Below are 23,971 nucleotides of genomic sequence, written 5' to 3'. Positions count from 1 at the left end.
CAGAAAAGGTAAGCAAACAACAATTAGCCCAGCTCTATGTAGCCCAATTCCTGCATTTGATGAACCATTTTGCATGATCACAGTAGCCTGCATATGCCTTTTACCTTAAACATGGAGAGAACTTTGTTATCTACTAACTATGATGTGGATGTCTACCTGATTCACTGAGATAATACCTCTTACAAGTACTTATACTAAGAATATTGTTGTTTATTTCACTGGCACATTTATCCAATCAGAACAGGGAGGTAATTTCACCTCTCACAAGTCTAAAGGGCCACAGCCAACTCAGACAGCTGAAAAATGAACCATTACCAGAAAATATAGTTATAATGTACGAGACCAGGAACTAGTGCTGGGTGATTTAAATGTGAGGGTAAGTAATGTGGCAGTTGAAGGGTTTTTGTTTTGTTTTAAGGAATTTATACGTCCAAAGGGTGACATACCTAGTAACAGGTCCATGTGGACAAGCATTATGTGCATTTGAGGGTATAACAGGGGTGCATAGGGTATTCATTATTATTAATGGAAGTTATGAACAGCTTGTGAGTTGTGAGCTGAAAAAAGACAAGGCCCCACAGACCTTTCCATGGTTTACCCCAGACATTTCACATGCCCTGGTTCAGTCCACTAATAGAAAGTTGATCCAAGTATACCATATAGTTCCCATTCAATCTATTCCATGCATGCTTTTCACCCTCCTGCATGTTCAGGCCCCGATTGCTCAAAATGTTTTTCACTCTATCCTTCCATCTCCGATTTGGTCACCCGGCTCTCCTTCTTCCCTCCATTTTTGACACATATATCCTCTTCGCCAACCTTTCCTCACTCATTCTTTCCATGTGTCCAGATCATTTCATCACAGCCTCTTCTGTTCTCTCAACCACACTCTTTTTATGTCCATGCATCTCTCTTACCCTTTCAATTTATGATGGATTCAACTTGCAACAGTTTGTCCAGAATCATAACCCCATTGTAAGCTGAAACCTTGCTGTAGCCTGTAACATGGATTTTTTTTTTTTTTTTTTTTTTTTTTTTTATACTTTGTCGCTGTCTCCCGCGTTTGCGAGGTAGCGCAAGGAAACAGACGAAAGAAATGGCCCAACCCCCCCCCATACACATGTACATACACACGTCCACACACGCAAATATACATACCTACACAGCTTTCCATGGTTTACCCCAGACGCTTCACATGCCTTGATTCAATCCACTGACAGCACGTCAACCCCTGTATACCACATCGCTCCAATTCACTCTATTCCTTGCCCTCCTTTCACCCTCCTGCATGTTCAGGCCCCGATCACACAAAATCTTTTTCACTCCATCTTTCCACCTCCAACTTGGTCTCCCTCTTCTCCTCGTTCCCTCCACCTCCGACACATATATCCTCTTGGTCAATCTTTCCTCACTCATTCTCTCCATGTGCCCAAACCATTTCAAAACACCCTCTTCTGCTCTCTCAACCACGCTCTTTTTATTTCCACACATCTCTCTTACCCTTACGTTACTTACTCGATCAAACCACCTCACACCACACATTTTCCTCAAACATCTCATTTCCAGCACATCCATCCTCCTGCGCACATCTCTATCCATAGCCCACGCCTCGCAACCATACAACATTGTTGGAACCACTATTCCTTCAAACATACCCATTTTTGCTTTCCGAGATAATGTTCTCGACTTCCACACATTTTTCAAGGCTCCCAAAATTTTCACCCCCTCCCCCACCCTATGATCCACTTCCGCTTCCATGGTTCCATCCGCTGACAGATCCACTCCCAGATATCTAAAACACTTCACTTCCTCCAGTTTTTCTCCATTCAAACTCACCTCCCAATTGACTTGACCCTCACCCCTACTGTACCTAATAACCTTGCTCTTATTCACATTTACTCTTAACTTTCTTCTTCCACACACTTTACCAAACTCAGTCACCAGCTTCTGCAGTTTCTCACATGAATCAGCCACCAGCGCTGTATCATCAGCGAACAACATGGATTTGGTGTAGCAATTACAAAATGCCCCTTTTTTTAATTTAAGTTTTTCTTCTCTGTTTTCAGCTGAACTGACTGCATATTAGGAACTCATGTATTCCAGATCAGTGTTAAGTTTCAATACATACAGGTTAAGTATCCCTTATCTAATGTGCCTAGGACAAGTAGTGTTCTGGATTTTGATTTTTTTTGGATTTTGGAGTATCTGCATATACATAATGAGATATCTTAAGGATGGGACTGAATTCTAAACATAAAATCTATTTATATTTCATATACACCTTACACACATAGCCTGAAGGTAATTTATCCAATATTTTTAATAATTTTGCAAATTAAACAAAGTTTGTGTAACACTGAATCATCAGAAAGCTAAGGAGTCACAACCTCAGCTACCTATGAGGACAATCTGTGGTTGTTTGGTATCACCTTCATTCCTGACTCTGAATTTATATATTACTGATAAGTTATCATTTTCTTACACATTCACACATAAGTACTTAAGAGTAAAAAAAATATGAAATACCATCCATACAATGAAAAAAAATAATGTTTAGGTGCTGAATTTTCCACTTGTAACATCTTGTCACGCTCAAAAAGTTTCAGATTTTGGAGGATTTCAGATACTGAATTTTCTTATTAGGGATGCTCAACCTGTATTTCAAAAAAATCCATGTAAATTTCATAGTTACCCTCCAAAGATGAGGTGGCTAAGGCTCTTAAGAAAACAGGAGAATGTTTCACATCACATCATGTCAAGTGCTTACTATCTATCCATCTCAAGGTGCTTAGAGATTCCATTACACTCTAAATTCTAAAAATTATTTATGACTACATTATGATGAATTAAAGATATACTAGAATGAAGGTGTACCCTTGGCACTGTTTGTTTTAAGGCATGCCATATTGTGCTGTTTGTTGAGAATGAAGAGGAGCTGCAGAAGGTTGTAAGTGTGTTCTATGATGTACAAAAGTGTAGACAACTGAAGGTAAATGTGGTTAAAAGTACAGTAATGATATTTGAAAGAAACAGAGTGAAAGTGTAAATTTTTTTGTAAAGTCCTATAGAGTGAGCAATCTTGAAAGTGTACTAGTGTCATAAATATGGGAAGAGAAAGACTGGATGAGGTGAAAGAATTTAAGTATTTGGGAGTCATCTTGAGTAAGTTTGGTGATAAGTTAGGAGACAAGGGAGAGAGCAGTACAGAGTAGAAGAGTTACTGGGTCCCTTAATATAATAACAGATGGAGATGTAAGTATGGAGGTGAAGAAAAGATCAAAGAAAGCATAGTCCTCTTGACCCTGATATACACAGCTGAAAAATGTACATGGAATGAGTCACAGAGATCAAGAATCCAGACTAGAAATGAACTATTAGACAGGAGCATGTGGTACAGCTAAACGGAATGAAGAAAGAAATGAGAGGGTGTATGAGAGATCTGGTATAGCAGGACATGCAAAGGGAATGAATTGTGGAGTGGTAGAGTGGGTGAAATGCAATATTTTGAGGTGGTATGGGCATTTAGATGAAAGGGGTTGGGGTAAGAGGAACACCATATGTGACATGGGGAAATAGAGTGGAAGAGTACAGGAGGGAGAGTAATGGTGGAAGAATGCATGGATTGGTGTATGCGAGGGAGGCATGTAAGAAAAGGGATAAGTGTAGACTCTTCTGCCATGGCCACTCCCTTTGATGGGAGTTCCTGGAAGGGATAGGCATCATAGATTGTAATACAGATAGATAGAAGATAGATGCCATACAAAATAGTATAAAATTATCCCATTTAAGCCAGTGCTTGGTCATGAAGTAACAGGTCTCTTGAGACTTCAAGGAGAGGTTGCTAGCCACTGAAGTTTCTTCTAAACTGATAGCACATGTGACAAAATTTAAGAACATATGGTTGTGAAGTTATATAGTTGCAGCTAGAAATCTACAAATAAACCAGGGTAACATGGAAAAGAGAAATAAGAATGCTTGAGTTAGGGTATTCCATCATGGTGAGAAAGTATTGGTTCTAGAGGTAATGCCAACTTAAGACAGTCCTTTAACAGTCAGGCAGAACAGTTCTTAATGGGTATAGAAGATAATGGGAGATGTGACATATATGGTGAGTAGTGCTAAATGAATAAATAAGGATCCTGTCCTGCCACAAGTAAAATACATGGAAAAAATCAAGATCATTAATTTACAAAAATTTGTGTCAGGATGTTTTTTAAAGTTTAAATCATGTATTTTATCAATCTGAACTTCCCATCATTCAGCAATCTTAATCAACTGGCAAATTTATTCAAGTATATGCCCTAAAATCTAATGACTTTGACATCCACACTACACAGGGGGTACCTGTGGTGTAAGGATGATGTTTCCTTCATATTCAGTTCCTGAGTTGTCATGATGACAAGAACAAGTTCACAGACAGACACATGTAGGGATGACGATGTAACATCCCACATGCAGTGTCTAGGGTGGTGGGACTTCAAAACCAACTATGTTGCATGACCCATATGAAATAATACTACATAGAAGAAAGGAATAGAAGTGATGAGCCTAATGAGACAGCCACTGAAAAATATGTGACAATGACTGCAATATGTGGAAGTTATATACTAGAGGAGGTAGGCAATGATGTCATGAGTGATGAGACAGGATATAAAGATTAAATAGATGCAGTGAAAAGGTGTCATGACATTCTGAGGTATTAATTTGGTTAGGAAACTAACCCATTTAGTTCCATCAAAAAATTGAAAGTAGCAGTGAAAGTTACTGAAGAATTGAAATCAGTTTAGACATGCAATGGAAAATTAGTGTCATTGCACTTAATGTGAAGACTAAAGTTCTCCCCCAACACTCTTACAAAGTCAACCTAAAGAAAATGATACCATAATAAAGGAGGTTGAGTGTACGATAGAAAATAGCTTGGTGGGGTTGAGTAAGCATCCCTTAAACTTTTCCTTTTGAATCAATCGCTAAGATGACTAGTACCTGTAGGATGTGTACAAATATCTGCTTTATGAATACTATGACTATAACTTATCCAGTCCATATAACTGCTGACTGCATTAATCAGGAAGGGGTCACAGAACTTGTGAGCAGGTCAGATCACCTAATGGGATATATTCAGGTTGGCCTGACTGAGAAAATGGTGGCCAATTCAACTTTCATTACTTCAGATGGACTGTGTAACTACAAGGTCTAACCCTTTTGAAATAAAAAGCATTTTTAGTACTTTCCAGTGGCTAGTTAAATATGCTGTAAGTGGATTGGAAGCTTGTAATGTACATACTAATGACATCATATTATATCTATAGACTTGGATAAATATCAATACCTGATTAGAGAGAAAATATTCCAAGTGAGACAAAGCTAAAATCATAATAAAGACATTTTCAGCAACTAGCATGAAAAAGCCTAGTCTCAACTCCCACTGCTGATCTACAAGACAAAGGGCTACAAAGTATATGTTTCCTTTAACAGCTGCTTAGGGCGAGCACTGCATATGTCTTGAGTTTGTACAAAGGAACTCTGTTGCTTGTCTAACAAAAGGAAAATGGGTTAGACTAACACCACCTACCAAAAAAGCTTCAGTATACTGATTGAAATTTGTTATGCTGCCTGTCAATTATCAACTACTTGTTACAAATATTAGGTCATTAATAGTATTAGGGCCCCTATACTTGGTATCAAGGAAAATTTTCCATGTAAGGTCTTCCCACTTGAAACCTGGACATAAATTTTGGGGACATGTCCTTGGAATGCTGTCAAGTGCTGTACAGAAAATATACATTTTCAACCTCACTTTTTTACACTATTACATCTCAACTCTACAAGGTGCCATCAAGTTTTAAGTTGAAGAATATATTAGTTTCACTTGATTCTTTCAATTTTACATTTTTGGATAAAACCTTAAGTAAAGATCACAGAAGTCACTCTATAAATTCACCACAACTGGTGAAAGGTTGAGCGATATACAAAGTAATTCTTTAGTTTTCTAAATTATAAACATCAATTTTAACTACAATTCTAATGATATAAACATCAGCTTTACTAGAGTCATAAACTGAGTACACTGCATAATCTCTAAATCACACTTAATTTTCATGTGGTAATGTTCCTCAAGTCATGAGGAAATCAGTGTCACTTACTTGATTTCTTTTGAAAATTTTTAAGTATAATTCAAAATCTTACTTCTTCCCTAAGTTGTATATACATAACTAATAAGTGCCTCAGTCTTCATAGCAAAGTACATATTACCAACACTACCATTACAATTCACACAAGGAATGTAAAATTGGATATTCAAGTACATTCACTGATAAAGTTTCCCAAGCAGCACATGATACTTGTTTGGCAAATTCTCATGTTCTTTTGTCTAACATATAAACCGCAATACATAACCAAGAGAAAAAATACTTTTCATTATCATTACCTAGTTAAAATTCGAAACTGTTCCATCTTCAGCGGCAAGAGTTGTACCATTTCACGACAAATGGCTAGCTCCTGAGCCATGATTGGCTGACAATGCGTGTGTTTATCACAGTACTCCACGATTCTCTGAAAGAAAAAGTAACATTAATCAGGGAAAAATTATGTGCATTTTTCCAATTTCACATCTGCTAAAGATAACAGCCTGACAAGATTTCATAAACACAGAATACAGTGAAAAATTAAAAGGTCTCAAAATCAGGACCTTTCTTCCTGCATTCAAAATCAACATTCACCCATTATCCACACTGCAGTCTAAATCAGTTGTCAAAACACACTTTAAACTCAGCATAGCTACTAATATTCCACATACTGAATATAACTTTGTTCCATCACTCACTGAGACCATTTCAAACTAATATCAAAACATAAAAGTTCAAAAGTGGTTTCTTTTGAGTGAAAACAGAAAAATCTATTGACTTCTAAATGTTTTAAGAACAGCGAAAATCTCTGACATAAAGATTCAAGAGAAAATAAAGAAAAGGACCTTTAAGAAAACAAAGATCATCAAAAAGCATGTGTAATATAATAATCTTGTACAATAACCTTCTGAGAGCACCAAATTAATGGAACACCAGTCTTAAGAAACAAGACTTATCTATGCCCTGATCTACTAAGATCATAACAAAGAAAGCCCAACAGGATACAGTTTAGTAAACCCTCGATTTAGCGGACCCCGCTATAACAGATTTCGGATTTAATGGACAAATAATAATATAGTACATTAATTAATAATGTTAAAAAATGAAAAATTTCAACCGCCATACCATGCACCTTTCATATCACACTTGTTTTTGGTAGCATGGGGTAGGCTTGCTTTGTTTTGGTTTCAGTCTGCTTCAAGCTATCATGCAGTGAGGTTGTTATTATATTTTTTATTATACTTTGTCGCTGTCTCCCGCGTTTGCGAGGTAGCGCAAGGAAACAGACAAAAGAAATGGCCCAACCCCCCCCCCCATACACATGTATATACATACTTCCACACACGCAAATATACATACTTACACAGCTTTCCATGGTTTACCCCAGACGCTTCACATGCCTTGATTCAATCCACTGACAGCACGTCAACCCCGGTATACCACATCGCTCCAATTCACTCTATTCCTTGCCCTCCTTTCACCCTCCTGCATGTTCAGGCCCCGATCACACAAAATCTTTTTCACTCCATCTTTCCACCTCCAATTTGGTCTCCCTCTTCTCCTCGTTCCCTCCACCTCCGACACATATATCCTCTTGGTCAATCTTTCCTCACTCATCCTCTCCATGTGCCCAAACCACTTCAAAACACCCTCTTCTGCTCTCTCAACCACGCTCTTTTTATTTCCACACATCTCTCTTACCCTTACGTTACTCACTCGATCAAACCACCTCACACCACACATTGTCCTCAAACATCTCATTTCCAGCACATCCATCCTCCTGCGCACAACTCTATCCATAGCCCACGCCTCACAACCATACAACATTGTTGGAACCACTATTCCTTCAAACATACCCATTTTTGCTTTCCGAGATAATGTTCTCGACTTCCACACATTCTTCAAGGCCCCCAGAATTTTCGCCCCCTCCCCCACCCTATGATGCACTTCCGCTTCCATGGTTCCATCCACTGCCAGATCCACTCCCAGATATCTAAAACACTTCACTTCCTCCAGTTTTTCTCCACTCAAACTCACCTCCCAATTGACTTGACCCTCAACCCTACTGTACCTAATAACCTTGCTCTTATTCACATTTACTCTTAACTTTCTTCTTCCACACACTTTACCAAACTCAGTCACCAGCTTCTGCAGTTTCTCACATGAATCAGCCACCAGCGCTGTATCATCAGCGAACAACAACTGACTCACTTCCCAAGCTCTCTCATCCCCAACAGACTTCATACTTGCCCCTCTTTCCAAAACTCTTGCATTTACCTCCCTAACAACCCCATCCATAAACAGTGAGGTTGTATACAGAGGTTTTCTGTTATTTCAGAGTTGTGACTTTATTTATCAAATAATTTTGCAATCCTTAAAATTCAAAAAATGGCATCAAGTAATTGTAAGAGGTGCAATGAAAGGAGGCAGTCCATCCTCACTTTATTATAAAAGGGTATCCTTTCACAGGAGAGGGGTGTCATCACCTCTACCTCAGTCTGACTCCTACCTCCAACTGCCTAGCGAGAGTTACCATGCTACTGAGTGCCCACCATCTAGCTACCGTACCACACACTAAACCCTACACCCCTTTCCGAGATTCTAATAACTAAATTTGACATTTTGCTATAACAAAAACAAAACTAAAAACAAGAAAACAACAAAAACATTATTGTAATTAAACTTTAAAAAGGCATAAGGCAAATATACACTCAAATCACTGCTCGCCAACAATACGCTTCCTTTACATGCAAGCAGAACAAAAATAACAAATTAGTGCGTTCACTCTTCATAGGAACCACCACAAACATAATCATGCAAGCGTCTCACACAGTGAGGGGGGCGAAGCCGCTGGTGGTGGGTACTCCCCTCAACCTATGGGTGATGTCAGTTTCGCAAAAACAGGCAGCCACTGCCGCCAGCTTCACTGAGTATTGTCTATGCAATTTCACCTTTACTGCCATGCCCAACCTGTCCCACACCTTCAAAGCGACGTCCTGCACACAGGCAGGGGTGACAATGGATAGCTGGGGCAGCATAATGGTGTTACCTGCTGGGCCACCCTGTATGAGAGCCTAGCTCTCTCCTATGGCCTGTTCCCTGTTTCACAGAGCAGTTCTCCAATGCCAGTTTATCAGATAATGTTGCTAAGGCACTGGGACACCATTTCACAACTGTCTTCCTGCTGCCAGCTGTGCAGGTGACTTATCCCCTCTCTTAGGAAGATGTTGAGATATTGGAACATAGCCTGAGTCGCTTTGCTGTTGTGCAGGCTTACTCCAACACCCATGTTGCCCCTCAACACCCATTTGTTTGCCTTTACTGCTGCTTCAGTGCATCCATTGGACTAGGGGAAGTGGCCTGAGGAGATGCAGGCCATGATTCCCCATTCAAAGTGATTTCCTTGGGAGCACCCAATCTCCTGAAGAAAGTGAGCAGCCTTGCGATAACTTGGGATTTTCCTACATAGGTTCGAATCCTACTCACTGCACCATGTAAGAGGTACAATGAAAGCAGGTAGTCCGTCCTCACTTTATCATAAAGAAGTACCTTTTCACAGAAGAGGGAAGGCATCACCTCTATCTCAGTCTGACTCCTGTCTCCAACTGCCCAATGAGCGTTCCCATGCTGTTGGGTGCCCGCCACCCAACTACCTTACCACACACCAAACCCTACAGTGATAGAGGAGTTAAAAGAAAGCATGTGAACTTAAATGTGGCACAGAAATAGGTTACAATCCTATTGAACAGACTTTCAGCATTAACGAACAAAACTTCCCCCTGAATAGTCTGTTAAATCGAGGGTTTACTATACTTCAAAACAAAAACTGGACAGATCAGTCTTCAACACAGACATCACCAATCAGCTCACATTTCTGGAGTTGACTTATACATCAGAAAAAGTTTAGTTTTGAAGAAGGAAACTTTTTCTTTCTGAGGTAGTGTCCCATGAGCTTTACAGAATCTGTAAGATCCCTAGGGTTTGAAACCTATAATCCTCTGCCTTCTGGTGACTTGAAATATCTCTTATCATTTGCTATACCACCCATTCAGTGGTTGTGGCCTCCTCACTTGGTTCCTGGCCCAACCTCAATGAATCAGCAACCTCAAATCGGTGACAATATCAATGTCCTGCTCACTGCCAGGGTCAGAGCTGACCCTGCACTACAGATGACTGTCCTATGTTGCTCATTATGGATTAAGAGGTCTTATTTTCAAAGGAAAAAAGGTAGGGCTGCAAACAACTCAATCAAAAAGCTTGTAGGAATCCGCAAGACAAAAAAATTTTCATTCTTTAAAACTGATATTTCTCTCTTTAACTGAGATGTCCCATGGGTTTGAAAGCATACAAACAAGAAGCTAGAGGGCTGGAGAAAAACTTTCAGCTGAGCAGATGACTAAGGTAAAAGACTATTACTTTACAAGTTATCCTTGGCATTCTAGGATTCATCTGTCCAGAAGGTAGCATCCCCAGTATAACAAAAGATGGGTCCCCTACATTTAGACGAAGATATCATCTACTACTTGTTTGTGGAACACCACAGACCTCTTTTGTTGATCTCCAAGGTAAGGTTTCTCAGCAAGGCCATAGTAGAGGTTCCCTAACATTATGCAGGCCAAGTTGACCCAAAAATACAAATTTTTCATCAAAAAAAGAATGTTCCATGCCGAGAAAGGTATGAAGATTCCTGGAGAGACACTAAATTGGGCATATGGAAAGATGCACTATAGTCGCAGTCTTTCAAAATAAAGTGCTACACTGGCCCCTTCCTTACCATGGATTTGCTAACCAGAATTTGAGTACACATGCTTACCCCTATCTCACACCTCAGTGAACTCTACTCAGAACCATACAACTCCAACAAGTATAACACTATCAAAACACATAAACCTGAAATAATCCAAAAAGCACTAAATAATCAACCTCACAACTTAGTCCTAAACTCTACTCCACCAAATATATACTATAGCCATCAGAAACAATACTCTAGACAAACACAAGTCACTTCTCCTACTTGTGCTCCAGACATCACCCATCACAAGTACCACTAAAAACACCTTTTCAACATATCCCAAGAACCTTCATGCCTATAATTCAACTACCATAAAGAAGACACTGAGCACTAAATACTCAATTGCCCTACGCTCTCTGCACATGGATGCTCACACAAGACCACAATACTTTATGACCTATGGTCCTGGTAAGTGGACTTGGCCAACTTCCTGAGTGCTGCAGGAGCCTCAGAGGAATAGAAGGGAATCCTGGGGCAGAAAGGTAAGGTACACACACATGCACACACACAGAGATTTTTTCATATATATTCACCATTTCCCACATTAGCCGGGTAGCGTTGAGGACAGATGACAGCCTTAATGGGAAAAATCCTCACTTGGCCACCTTCTCTGTTCCTTCTCTCAGAAAGTAAAACAGGAGTGGAGGATTTCCAGCCCCCATCTCCCACACCTTTTAGTCCCCTTGTACAACATGCAGGGTATACGTAGGCATTATTCTTTCTCCCCTACCCTCAGGGATAACACACAATTAGATGGATTGCAAAAGGCCACAGTGATGCACGTGATCTACTATATGCAAAAAAAAACACAGGAAAATTAAACACTTTAAATTTGTAAGTGCACTTTTGTGTAATGATCACACTGTCAGGAGAGATACAAGAATGAGATAGATGACGTAGGACAGTCAGTGATTATAATTAATTATATTTTTGTGCATTCTGTGATGAAATTTACAGAACATGCCTGCCACCAAGAGTTAAACCACAGATAATTCATAACATTAGTAGCAAACATTATAGAAGTCTCTTATCGCCCAGCTGGTGTGGGAAAAAATTCTGCACTTATAAGTAACCCTGCAATCATCAAGGGAGAAGCACATCCCTTGACCTCTCAGATCATGTGTACTTTGAATCCTTGAAAAACAAAATGTGTGTAGGATGACGAAAGTCATCAGGAGGGACTTTTATCATCAGATTTATCAGCTGGTGTGGAAAGTGAAGATTAACATATGAAAGATGAAAAAAATAACTAAAAGAAAAATATCATCAAGAGTGATGAAGAGGGTGGCCAGTACAGGACACTACCACCTGTGTCCATACCATACACAAACTTTAGCTTTTTTGGTCACATGGAAATGATTCTGAGCCAAATGTAACCATATTTCATTGATGTTAATTCATGGTGAGTACCCTGGAATTACATCAATGAATATTAGGTGCATTTGGTACAAAATCAGTTTTATGTGACCATTCAAAATTGAAGGCCAAGTGTATGGATGGCAGGGACACAGGTGGCAGTGTCCTATAATAGTCACTCTCCTTCTCACTTCTGCTGATATTTCACTTTGAGATATTTATTTCTTCATCTTTCACCTGTTATTCTCCTTTACTCTTCTAATCACCAGCTGATACAGGGGAAATCATGTTAAGGTCAGTGGGACTTGGTTGTTGATAGGGGGTTATGGTTTCAGTGCACTGCATTTGACAGCTAGAGAATGATGCGAGAGAATAAGGCCTTTTCTTTGTCTGCTCCTGGTGCTACCTCACTAATGCAGGATATGGTGAACAAGTGTGAAAAGAAAGAAAATTAAAGGATTCCAGGGTGATGGAAGACTGATGTAACAGATGATAGTACAGAGTGAGAACATTTCAAGCAAATTTTGACTGTTAAACATCACTTACAGTCATAATTTATTTAGTGTGCAATATAATATTTCTACATATATATATATAAGTGAGTCACAGAATGGGGGAGGGGGCAAAGGTTTTGGGAGTGTTGAAGAATGTGTGGAAGGCAAGAATGTCATCTCAGAGAGCAAAAATAGGTTTGTTTGAAGGAATAGTAATTCCAACAATGTTATATGGTTGCAAGGCATGGGCTATAGATAGGGTTGTGCGGAAGAGGGTGGATGTGTTGGAAATGAAATGTTTGAGGACAATATGTGGTAAGTAAGTAACAATGTTATATGGTTGCAAGGCATGGGCTATAGATAGGGTTGTGCGGAAGAGGGTGGATGTGTTGGAAATGAAATGTTTGAGGACAATATGTGGTAAGTAAGTAATGAAAGGGTAAGAGAGATGTGTGAAAATAAAAAGAGTGTGGTTGAGAGAGCAGAAGAGGGTGTTGAAATGGTTTGGTCACATTGACAGAATGAGTGAGGAAAGATTCACAAAGAGGATATGTGTCAGAGGTGGAGGGAATGAGGAGAAGCGGGAGGTGGAGGTGGAAGGATGGAGTGAAAAAGATTTTGAGCGATCGGGGCCTGAACATAAAGGAGAGTGAAAGGTGTGCAAGGAATAGAGTAAATTGGAACGATGTGGTTTACCGGGGTGAATGTGCTGTCAATGGATCAAACCAGGGCATGTGAAGCATCTGGGGTAAACCATGGAAAGTTTTGTGGGGCCTGGAAGTGGAAAGGGAGCTGTGGTTTGGGTGCATTACACATGAGAGCTAGCGACTGAGTGTAAACAAATGTGGCCTTTTTTGTCATTTCCTAGTGCTAGCTCTATTTCATGTGTGGCGGGGTGGTGACAGGAATGGATGAAGGCAGAAAGTATGAATATATACATGAGTATACATGTATATGTCGGTGTACGTATATGTATGTATACGTTGAAATGTATAGGTATGTATATGTGTGTGTGTGGGCATTTGTGTATATACACGTGTATGTGGGTGGGTTGGGCCATTATTTTGTCTGTTTCCTTGTGCTACCTTGCTAACGTAGAAGACAGCGATTAAGTATAATAAATAAATAAATATACAAGTAATCAATTATTAACACTTAAAATACTGAAGAGATAGGCTCATATTTAAAATGTCTGAAGCACTCTGCATATTGATTTGGTTAGAGTTGATACAGCAGCTGAAGGCACAACAAAGAATGAAGACTGCCTCAGTATATTTATGGAGTAAAACAGAAGTAAGGAAATAAAAGAAACAGGATCAAAAAGATATGAGAGGAAATAAGAAAATGAAGAAATATGAAAATAAGATTTGCAAGACAGAATGGAGTACACAAAAATGTAGCAGACGTCTGTTGTTACACCAGAATGAATCAGGCCACAAAAAAAAACCATCAACAGAAGAAAAGAAACACCATTATTATCTTACATGGTAATGCAACCAAGGCATCCTGTTATACTATCTTACTGAATTTAACAAAAAATGACAAACATATTTACACAAAATGACAGCTAGAGAATGGATGTGAACAGATGTGGCCTTCCTTCATCTGTTCATAGCTCTACCTTGCTAATGCAGGAAATGGCAATCAAGTATGAAAGAAAATATTTACAAATGTTCCAAGAAGCACTACCAGGCTTTGCCTGCTAGAGGTTACATCACAAGTGAAAAGTCACCTTTGGCAAGGCTGTATCATCAAAAGTACAGTCTCATCACAGTACTTATCACATGACTAGCCTTGGGCTGCTGGAGCCTTTAAGAAGTTCCTGGGTAACACCATGACTCTCACAGAAATTAATCGATGGGTAATTATGAATAAAGTAATAAAAAAATGTCAAAGTCTTAAGACCTTATAGTTTTGAAGAGACTGGGCTAAATTTTGTAGCTTTGTCTGTGGATCTGTAGCAATAAGCTTCGACCACAGACGTCCGAGATGGAACCAAGCAACTAATGCTGGACGAACAGAGTCCTCAGAATATGCCAACGGTTGTTCTCCAGTCCTGAAAAAATATCACATATATAATGAAAAAAATTCAATACATCAACATGAATAGTCAAAACTACTTGAACTTCAAGGATAAGGAGAGAGGGGTGACAAATAATGATTAAGGACACTGACATTCTCATCAAACATAATGAAATCTTCTCAACCAAGATGGGTTTTTCCAAGTTAGATCATGGATTAGGTCCCATCTTTTTCTTTTTAGTTTTGCCTTACTTCTTTCTTCAATAGCAATATCTTAGAGGGGGAATACATAAAGGGCATTAAAAGCTACAATTATCTTTTTTTTTTTATCATATTTGACCACTGCTTCCTACTCCAGCGAGGTGGCACCTAGAAACAGACAAAAGAGCTATCCACTCATATACACACATATATACATACACATTCTTCATACATGTACATATACATACATAACATAGACATATACATATACACACATGTACATATTCATATTCGCTTGCCTTCACCCATTCCCAGCATCACCCTGCCCCACAGGAAACAGCATCACCATCCCCTGTGTCAGCAAGGTAGCACCAGAAAAAAAAAAAGCCACATCTGTTTACACTCAGTCTCTAGCTGTCATGTGTAATGCACAGAAACCACAACTCCTATCCACATCCAGGCCCCACAAACCATTCCATGGTTTACCTAGACATTTCACATGCCCTGGTTCAGTCCACTGACAGCATCTCGACCCCAGTATACCAACCACATCATTCCAATTCACTCTGTTCCTTGCATGCCTCTCACCCTCCTGAATGTTCTGGCCCCGATTGCTCAAAATCTTTTTCACTCCAATATGCTTATAAATTTTGTTTTAGCTTTTGTTATGTCAATAATAATGTCTAATGAAAGTAAGAACTAGTCTTACTAAGATTTTAATTTAAAGAAATGGGTTAGCTTTAGTTTCTTATGCATTAATTATCAAAACGAGAATCTGGCTAACTTAGGAATATAGATTGTGCTACCAAATCAAAATTTTTTTTTTTTTTAATTTTCCAAAAGAGGGAACAGAGAAGGGGCCCAGGTGAGGATATTCCCTCAAGGGCCCAGTCCTCTGTTCTCAACGCTACCTCGCTAATGCGGGAAATGGCGAATAGTATGAAAGAAAAGAAAGACCAAATCAAATGGATGATGATGCCATTATACTTAGAACTGGCTTGATAATAAAGTCAGGAGTTGTAATTTTGTCTTTTGTTGTAATCAAATAAGAGATTCATACAATTTTCATGTGAAAAGTCTGGTTGTAGATGCTGCTATAACTAGGAGGATTCACAAAATTCTTTTCCAGCATGACTAGCTGCTGCAATAGCATTGCTTACTTTCATGTCCACCTTGGTGCATTCTTCAACTTTCGTGACTACATCGATATATCTATTAATTTGATTTATTCCTGCATTGGGAGATTTGCTATGAATTCTTTTTTATTAATTATTCCTTGTCTTACTTTATCTATGGTGGAGGTGAATGCAAATCTTAGTGTGATTTAAGAAAGTTATTGATCTTTCAACTTTAGGTCGGTATGGAAGTTATAATTAGGATATTATCTCTACAGGTGCCTGATTTGGCTTTTTTCATTTATCAACTCATGCTTTACTTAAAGAACTTCTTTTTACATGTGCAGGTCTAATTATTCATGATGAAAAGGATTATCAGGATACCTGACATACAGTGGATTAATTAAAAGGATATCTTTAACCAGTACAAAAGTAATGTTATCCAATTCCACCTCATACAAGATACCTTTTATAGCAGGGTTCAGTTCCAAAGATTTAATTCTTGAAATGGCTTTTCAGAGTTATGAAAATGAACTGCCTTTTTGCTTTATGGCTGATAACTGGGCAGACAATCTGTTATACATCCAAGTTTAATTTCCTATAAGTCACCGAGACTTTTAATTTAGGGAGGTTGCCATAAATCAATGATTCTTCTGTAACAAAATGATTCTTCTGTAACAATAACTGAGCCAATGATCATCCTGAGATTGGGTCCTGTGGTTAGTTTGTCTCTACTAACATCTTGCACAGCATTTCCCTTAACACCTACAGATTGATATTTACACAAGATGGATATTTCAGAATAAAGTTCTGAACTTCAATTTTGAAGTCAAGCACAATAATTTCTACTCATAGTCAGTATTCCTCCAACCACGCTAATGAGAGCTCATTATTATGAGTTTTCTAAGAATGAAAATGAGCAGCTTTTAGACATATTTAAGGTTCCAGGCAGATGATCCCAAATTGTTTGACAATGATAATCTAACTTCAGGTCATGTGTGGTATGATTTTATGGACATTGGTTTTCAGCATCCCAAATTGACCAAGATGAAACAAGAGAAGTTTATCTTGCAGAAGTAGAAGCAGTGGTGCCTGCATCCTCCTGACCTTGATAAAACTGCCTCTATGATATGGATAGTTTTCCTGTTATGAAATATCAATGATTCACACTGATAGCAAGAAAAGATAAAACAAAATAAAAATCTGTAACAAGTTTTTAATTGTAGGCAATACAAATTATACAACATGCACAGTGGCAACTTATTTGATGCTCAGTCCCTACTTTTGCACTTTGTAATGCACTGAGCTGAAACATCTTCAAAATGTCAACACACAATAACTGAAGAGTTGGACAAAAAATACTACATCGTTTTCTTTTTCACTTATATGAAAGTCTATGAAACTATGGTTAAATACAATTTTCAAACAATTTGAAAAACGAATTTTGGGGGTTGGAAAAGATGACTTAATGAGACATCAAGGGGTTAAGAAAACATAAACTATATTTTGGATATCTTTAACTTTCTTGCATTGATTAATATCAACCAACAAGGTAGTATAGTGTTAAGTTCCAGTACAATCTGTCACAAGTCAAATCCATCATGTCGCAACAATGAAACCAACGTTATAATGGGGGAGGATGCTGTTCCTACCAAATTTTTCACAAATTAACTCTTATGGACTATCTATACTTACCTGACAAAATTCAGCTTACCACCCATATACAGTACCACATTCTTATGGACTATTTATACTTTACCTGACTCAATTTAATTTACCACCCATATACAGGACCACACTCTATCAATATATAATCTAGATAATATATCAATTCGGTACAGTAACACAGTAATCCCAACAATGTTGTATGGCTGCTATGCTTGAGCTCAAGATAAGAATGTACAGAAGAGGGTGAACATGTTGAAAATGAAATGTCTGAGGATAATAGAAGTGTAAGGAAGGTTGACTGAGTAAGAAATATCAGGTGTAAAAAGAGTATGGCAGACAGAACTGAAGAAAGTGTGCAGATATGGTTAGAACAAACAAGAGATAATGAGTGAGGAAAGGTTGACAAGAGGGTACAGATATCAAAACTGGAGGGGATATAGAAAAGGGTGATACCAAATTATAGATGGAAGGATGCAGTGGAAAAGGCTATGAGAGCTCAAGGCTTGAAAATGCAGGAAGGTGTAAGGTGAACACAGGAAAGAATGAATTGGAGCTTTCTGATCACAAGAGGGGCGACATGCTGTCAATGAAACTGAACCAGGGCATATTACATGATCAGGGGAAAGGTCTAGGGCCTGGTTATCGATACAGAGATACAGTTTCTAGCATCAACATGCTAATGTGCGAAACAGCAAACAAGTACAAATCTTTTTTTTTTTTCTAAATTAATGTAAAAGGTACTGTACTTAAACACGGTGATGAGGGCTTAAGATGCTCCTGTAATGGAATAGGGTACACTAATGGTCAAGAGAGAGAGAGAGAGAGAGAGAGAGAGAGAGAGAGAGAGAGAGAGAGAGAGAGAGGGACCAGGTTTAGCTAGATCACCTCCAGAAATATCCAATTCAACATATACTGCAGATGAAACTTAACTGACAACAAAAAACATAATAAAGAGAACTTGAGGTGGTGGTGAAGTGGAACGGGCATGGAAAGGGGACTACACTATCAGAATGGGGAGGGAGGGGAGTTAAGTTTGTCTTCATTACCCCCAGAAACATCTGATCCAGCACCTATTTCAATTACAGAACATCTAGACTTACTGAAATGCCTTCATTTACTGTGGATCAATAAGCTATTAGGTAGCAGTAAGTACAAAAGCCATTATTTTCCCTGTGGTAGGGACACACTTTGAATGGTATTTTTCTACTTTAATTAAAAGATTTGTTTTAAAGTTCATTTGGCTATATATACAAAACACAAAATATCTCAGTTTTTGGATCTATGATTTCAATAGTTATTAGTGTGATTACATACTGTTGATAAAGTTAACTTTTTGGTAATGGTCATTGTGAAAATTTCTTTCTTTTAAACTTTGTTAATAATACAAAGGATGCCCTCAATTAAATGATTAGTTGTCAACCAATAAACTGATCAAAGGCATAATTTTTTGTTGCCTAATCACCGTATAGGATTAGAAACATAACAAACTTTATGTCTGTATTGTACAATGCTGTAATTCCAGTTTATGGTCAGTTGCAACACAACAGGCAGGAGAGCCTGTTGTCTTGTGTCTGCTCAACCACCACAAGTATGGCTTTCTTCTGGGGAGGAACATAATCCCCTTGTTACTATGCAATAATTAATCATGTTTACATGCTGTTTTCTAGAAACGTATCTCTCATGTAAATCAAAGGAAAGGAGTACATACATACATACAGAAACAAGATTCCTACTAAGGTTCTACAATAACATTGCTATCAAGTTCCTATAATTCAGTGTAATTCATATGTGCAATGATTTGGCCCCAAAGAGGGTGAATGAATAAGGTTCCTCTATGCTTCCTTATGGATAAAATTCGTTGTAATGAAGCATCATTCATTAAAATTGGGCAAATGATCATAATTACTGATTCATCTTACAGCAAAACTTCATAATCTGAAGCTTAATACAAGAGGGGTCCTCTGCATACATGCTGTATTAACGAGATAGTGACGTAAAATTAGGAAAAGGAAGCAAGGGAGAACAGCTTAAGTTAGAAGGGCACACTTGGTCATCACTGACTACATATGGACAGACCTGGTCATCAGTGACTAAATTATCTGAAGATGAGTAAGTGTTGCAAGCAGAAGGTGAGAAACTTCGTGGTGGTAACTGAGTTCTACACGCTACATATCTAAGAGAAGTGGAAGGTTAATCCCAGTAAAGGTAAGGTTAACTAGTTATGGAAATTCTACTGCCATGGCCACCCCCTTGAGAGAAATCTGGGTAGGAATAGGCATCAGAGATATAGATATATAGATACACAGAGTAAGGAGGTCATTTCTGGAAGAGAAAAAATGCAGTGGCAGACTTTGAAATACTATAAGAATAATAAAAGTAGTAAATTGAAATAGAAATGCAAGGTTGGAATGAGAGGTGAACTACCAGAAGAAGTTAAATAATTCAAGTGTCTGGGTCTAGTACCATGCAAACATGGCACAATGGAAGGAAAAACAGAGAGGAGAGCTGTCCAAAGGAGATAGATCCATGATTTCTTTGGGAGAATTATGAAAAGGAAATTGTAACCATAAAAGTTGAAAATAAAAAGAACTAAGCAACAGCATATTTCTGCCAACCCCAATCTACAGGTGAGTAACATGGATGAGGAATACAGGAGACAGTTCTAGGATTCAAGCTGCTTAAATGAATTATTCAAAGGGTGCCCACAGTATCAGTATATGGGATGAAGTATGTATTATTGAAAGTATAGATGTGGGATGTCAGAGAGAAAGAGGGAAATGGAGTATGTTATCAAAGAGCAATATGAATGAAATATCTTAAAGTGGTTTGGTTATACTGAGAGGATGCATGCCAACAGGATGATAAAGAGAATATACAGGAGCATGGATGAAGGAAATGGAATCAGAAGAAAAGGTCTTGTAAAGAGGATGCAGGCCAATCAGTTGATAAAAAAATATATAGAAGCAAGTTAGATGAAAATGGAATGAGATGAAAAGAGACAGCATCATGGGAATGAAAAGTAAAAGAATACACTGGTGAGAAGACCCAGAAAGGAGTGAGAGGCATGGAGCATGCTAAGGAGGTACATTTGGACTGGGCAGCCAGAATTTTCTATCACAGCCAGCACCAACTAAAGGAAAGTTCCCAGGAGGAAAAAGGTATCAGAGATACTGATAGATAGACAGATAAAATCTAATAGCCAACAATCTGCAGTGTAACCTCCTATGATATCAATATAACAACTCTCAATTCAAAAGACCATAAAATCAACCCCACACCAAAACACACAATTCAAATGCTATACTTTGTAGAGTAATTTTTATCATTTTCAGTTTTTTCTGTCCTACAGGCTGATCCTTTCCTATAAAGCAATCAGAATAATAAACCATATTTTCACTACAATAAGTATCTCCTTACATGGCCAGAAGTGGCAAAAGGGATATTGGGGCCCCCCTACAGAATTAATCTTGATGATCTATAATCATGGTATGTCCAACAATCTCAATTTCAATCCTACCTTATCCATGAAACTCCAATGAGAGTATCTGAATATAATAACATAAATCGTACTAATAATATTAATACAAAGATTATAGAAAATTTGGAGCCGCTAAAGTATGGGGTTCCGGGTATCACTCGCTCTGCCCTCTCCTGAGGCTACTACCGCAAGAACTATAGATGAAGTTCCCTTCAAAAGAAAACGAAAAAGAAAAACAAAAGTGTGCTTACGTCTCATCTTTCAAGGAGTCAAGGTAGTGAAGAAAGTGTTGTATACTTGAGGTGGCCAAACTGTTGATCTTCTTTGCCTGTGGAGGCGTGGGGTCACCAGTTCCAGCTTCCACTAAGTCCAATTTGTTATCCATCATGGCTGAATAAGTCTCTGCTAGTTCATAATTAATCTGCCGGCACACCTAAAAAATTAAAACAATATATATGGTCTCCTATTTTATATGCATATTACATTTACAAAAATCTGATAAAACTACATTACTTTATCCCATCATAAGATATATCAGTTGAAATTCACAAAACTGAGTCCACTCTTTCTAAAATCCATATACTTTGGAGCAAAAGAAAATCTATCTTTTTTTTATCCATTTCTAATGCCTCATTTCCCCCAGAACTTCTTCCTAGAAGGGTGGCCACAAATGTAACATTTCATTGCTGCCTCACCTAAACACGTGATCCCTAGCATATTATCAAATTCTCTCTATCTGATCAAATTACTTCTAATTATTTCTCCTAATCCACTATAAGACAACAAACCCCATGACTTTTCCTCTCACTGGCATCTCATATACACTTCAGCATTACTTTCTCCATTCCAAAAGTGAACACCACAAATATCTTTCAAATGGCTAATTTCTCCAACATGAATCTGCGCTACTGTATTTTCACACCCAAAGGATAGCCAGCAAAACCATATTGTTGCTTAATCTTTTTTTCACATTCATGTTCTAATTTTTCCATCTATAACTCTTAAGATTCAATAACCTTCATTCCTTGGTCAGCTCTCTCCTTTATTTCTTTCTAATATGCCATGTCTGTCTGGCAAAAAAATTCAAATACTTGATTAAATCCTCTAACCTCTTCCAGCGGTTCACCATCCATTTTAACTTCAGCTAACCATCTTTATCTAACCTATAAGACACTACAAAGTCTACAACTTCACTCTCCCTACTTTAAAAAATCATTCCCTTACTCTTATTGGCACTTACCTTCAAATATATTCCTTTAAACACTGGGTAAGGCTAAATAAAAAATTTCAGTAATATCTCTTACTCCTCCATCAACATCATATCACTCACAAATATGCCTGTCACCAACAAAATGTCTCTATCAAACTCACACTCTGCTCTGTGAATTCCTGTTCTTCATAAACTGAAAACCTAGCATATCATCATACAAACCTGTTTCACCTCCATGCCAGTCTCCAATCTTACTAATCATTATCTAGTGCACATGGTTAAGAATTTTGTGTAAAATCACTTTACATCAAGCAACTCTCCTCATACAATGCCAATTTTTAGTACCTTTCTACAATGCACTCCAGTTACCTTTATCTAAACTAGGTATATCAACCCTTAAATGGCGAGGATGATCTGAAAATTCCATAACAAAGTGTGCAAAAAAAAAAAAAATCCTTTATGAAATAATAGCTTGGCATTCAACAGTTACATCAAATTCAGACACTGTAATACTTATACTTTTCTGACAGCCTGGTCCAGTGATAAGAAGTACTTAGGAGGGATTGAGTAATGTATCAGAGAGTCCCTCAAAACAGGAGATATGGCAATTACATCTTTTCTTTCTGTTGAACCTGTTTTCTTACTGTATTCATATTTCATACACAGGCACAGTCTTGGTGGTAAACGGCATGAATATACTCAGAAATATTACACCTTTCACACTAAAATTTGGTGTGGGTTAGGATTTGTTTATTTCATAAATACTCTCATTCTATACACAAATATACATACATACACTGTTGGTGAAATACATGATTGTATGTAGAAATATTACCCACAAAACAGCTAAAGAATGGAAGTAAACAATTGAGACCAATTCTTTTTCTGTTCCTGATGCTTTCTTGCTAATGCAACCAACAAGCATAAAAGAAAAAATACACCTTTCATCCTGCATACACGTATGAAGACGTCAAGTGGCTGGCATTGAGGATTCTGAGAGGGTTGTTTATCTGGAACTATTCTGGATTGTTCTGTATAATCTGTTACCAAAGTCCTCCATTACCCAAGGATTGCATAAAGAAAATTATGTGCAATTGTTATGTAATTCCTTACATAAACACGAGTTTTCTGGCATGCCTCCATATCCGTATGTAATCTCCCACTCAAATAATTTTCTAATGTCACTTATTTCTTCACCAACTGCTACATTACATAAGGCATCTTAAAAAAATTTATTTTCTGCAGAGTCACTATTCTCAACAATCAGGTGGACAGCCATACACTTATGACGGTGGTTGCAGGAATATTGAGAATAGCAGAATATTTTCCCAAGGCCAGAAGACACATCCATAAGCTGTTAATGTACAATATGTTGGCTGGATATCAAAATAAAGGCAGAAAAAGTAAAAACAACTTATGTTTGTGACTGTTTTCCTAGGAGAACTTCAACAGATGCCAGGAGCTGTTTCATAAGTCAACATCAAATGATGTCAGTCACAGTTTAATGGTT

The 23,971-nt window shown here is 38.1% G+C and overlaps 1 protein-coding gene across 2 annotated transcripts in view; it reads right to left on the bottom strand.

Moving 5' to 3' along the window:
- Window positions 1-5,253: 5,253 nt before the first annotated feature.
- LOC139751605 (KIF-binding protein) overlaps window positions 5,254-23,971 on the bottom strand; it is an 86,450-nt gene continuing 67,732 nt past the window's right edge. For both annotated transcript variants that reach the window (XM_071667205.1, XM_071667206.1), the window contains exons 9-11: window positions 21,503-21,684; window positions 14,673-14,823; window positions 5,254-6,552 (exon numbers count right to left, since the gene is read on the bottom strand). In XM_071667205.1, the coding sequence (XP_071523306.1) occupies window positions 6,424-6,552; window positions 14,673-14,823; window positions 21,503-21,684 (462 nt within the window). In that variant the 3' untranslated portion in view covers window positions 5,254-6,423. The remainder of the gene's footprint in view (window positions 6,553-14,672; window positions 14,824-21,502; window positions 21,685-23,971) is intronic.

The sequence above is a fragment of the Panulirus ornatus genome, chromosome 11 (assembly GCF_036320965.1).
Source record: "Panulirus ornatus isolate Po-2019 chromosome 11, ASM3632096v1, whole genome shotgun sequence".
NCBI classification, from domain to species: Eukaryota; Metazoa; Arthropoda; class Malacostraca; order Decapoda; family Palinuridae; genus Panulirus; species Panulirus ornatus.
This window is presented reverse-complemented; position numbering and strand designations above follow the sequence as displayed.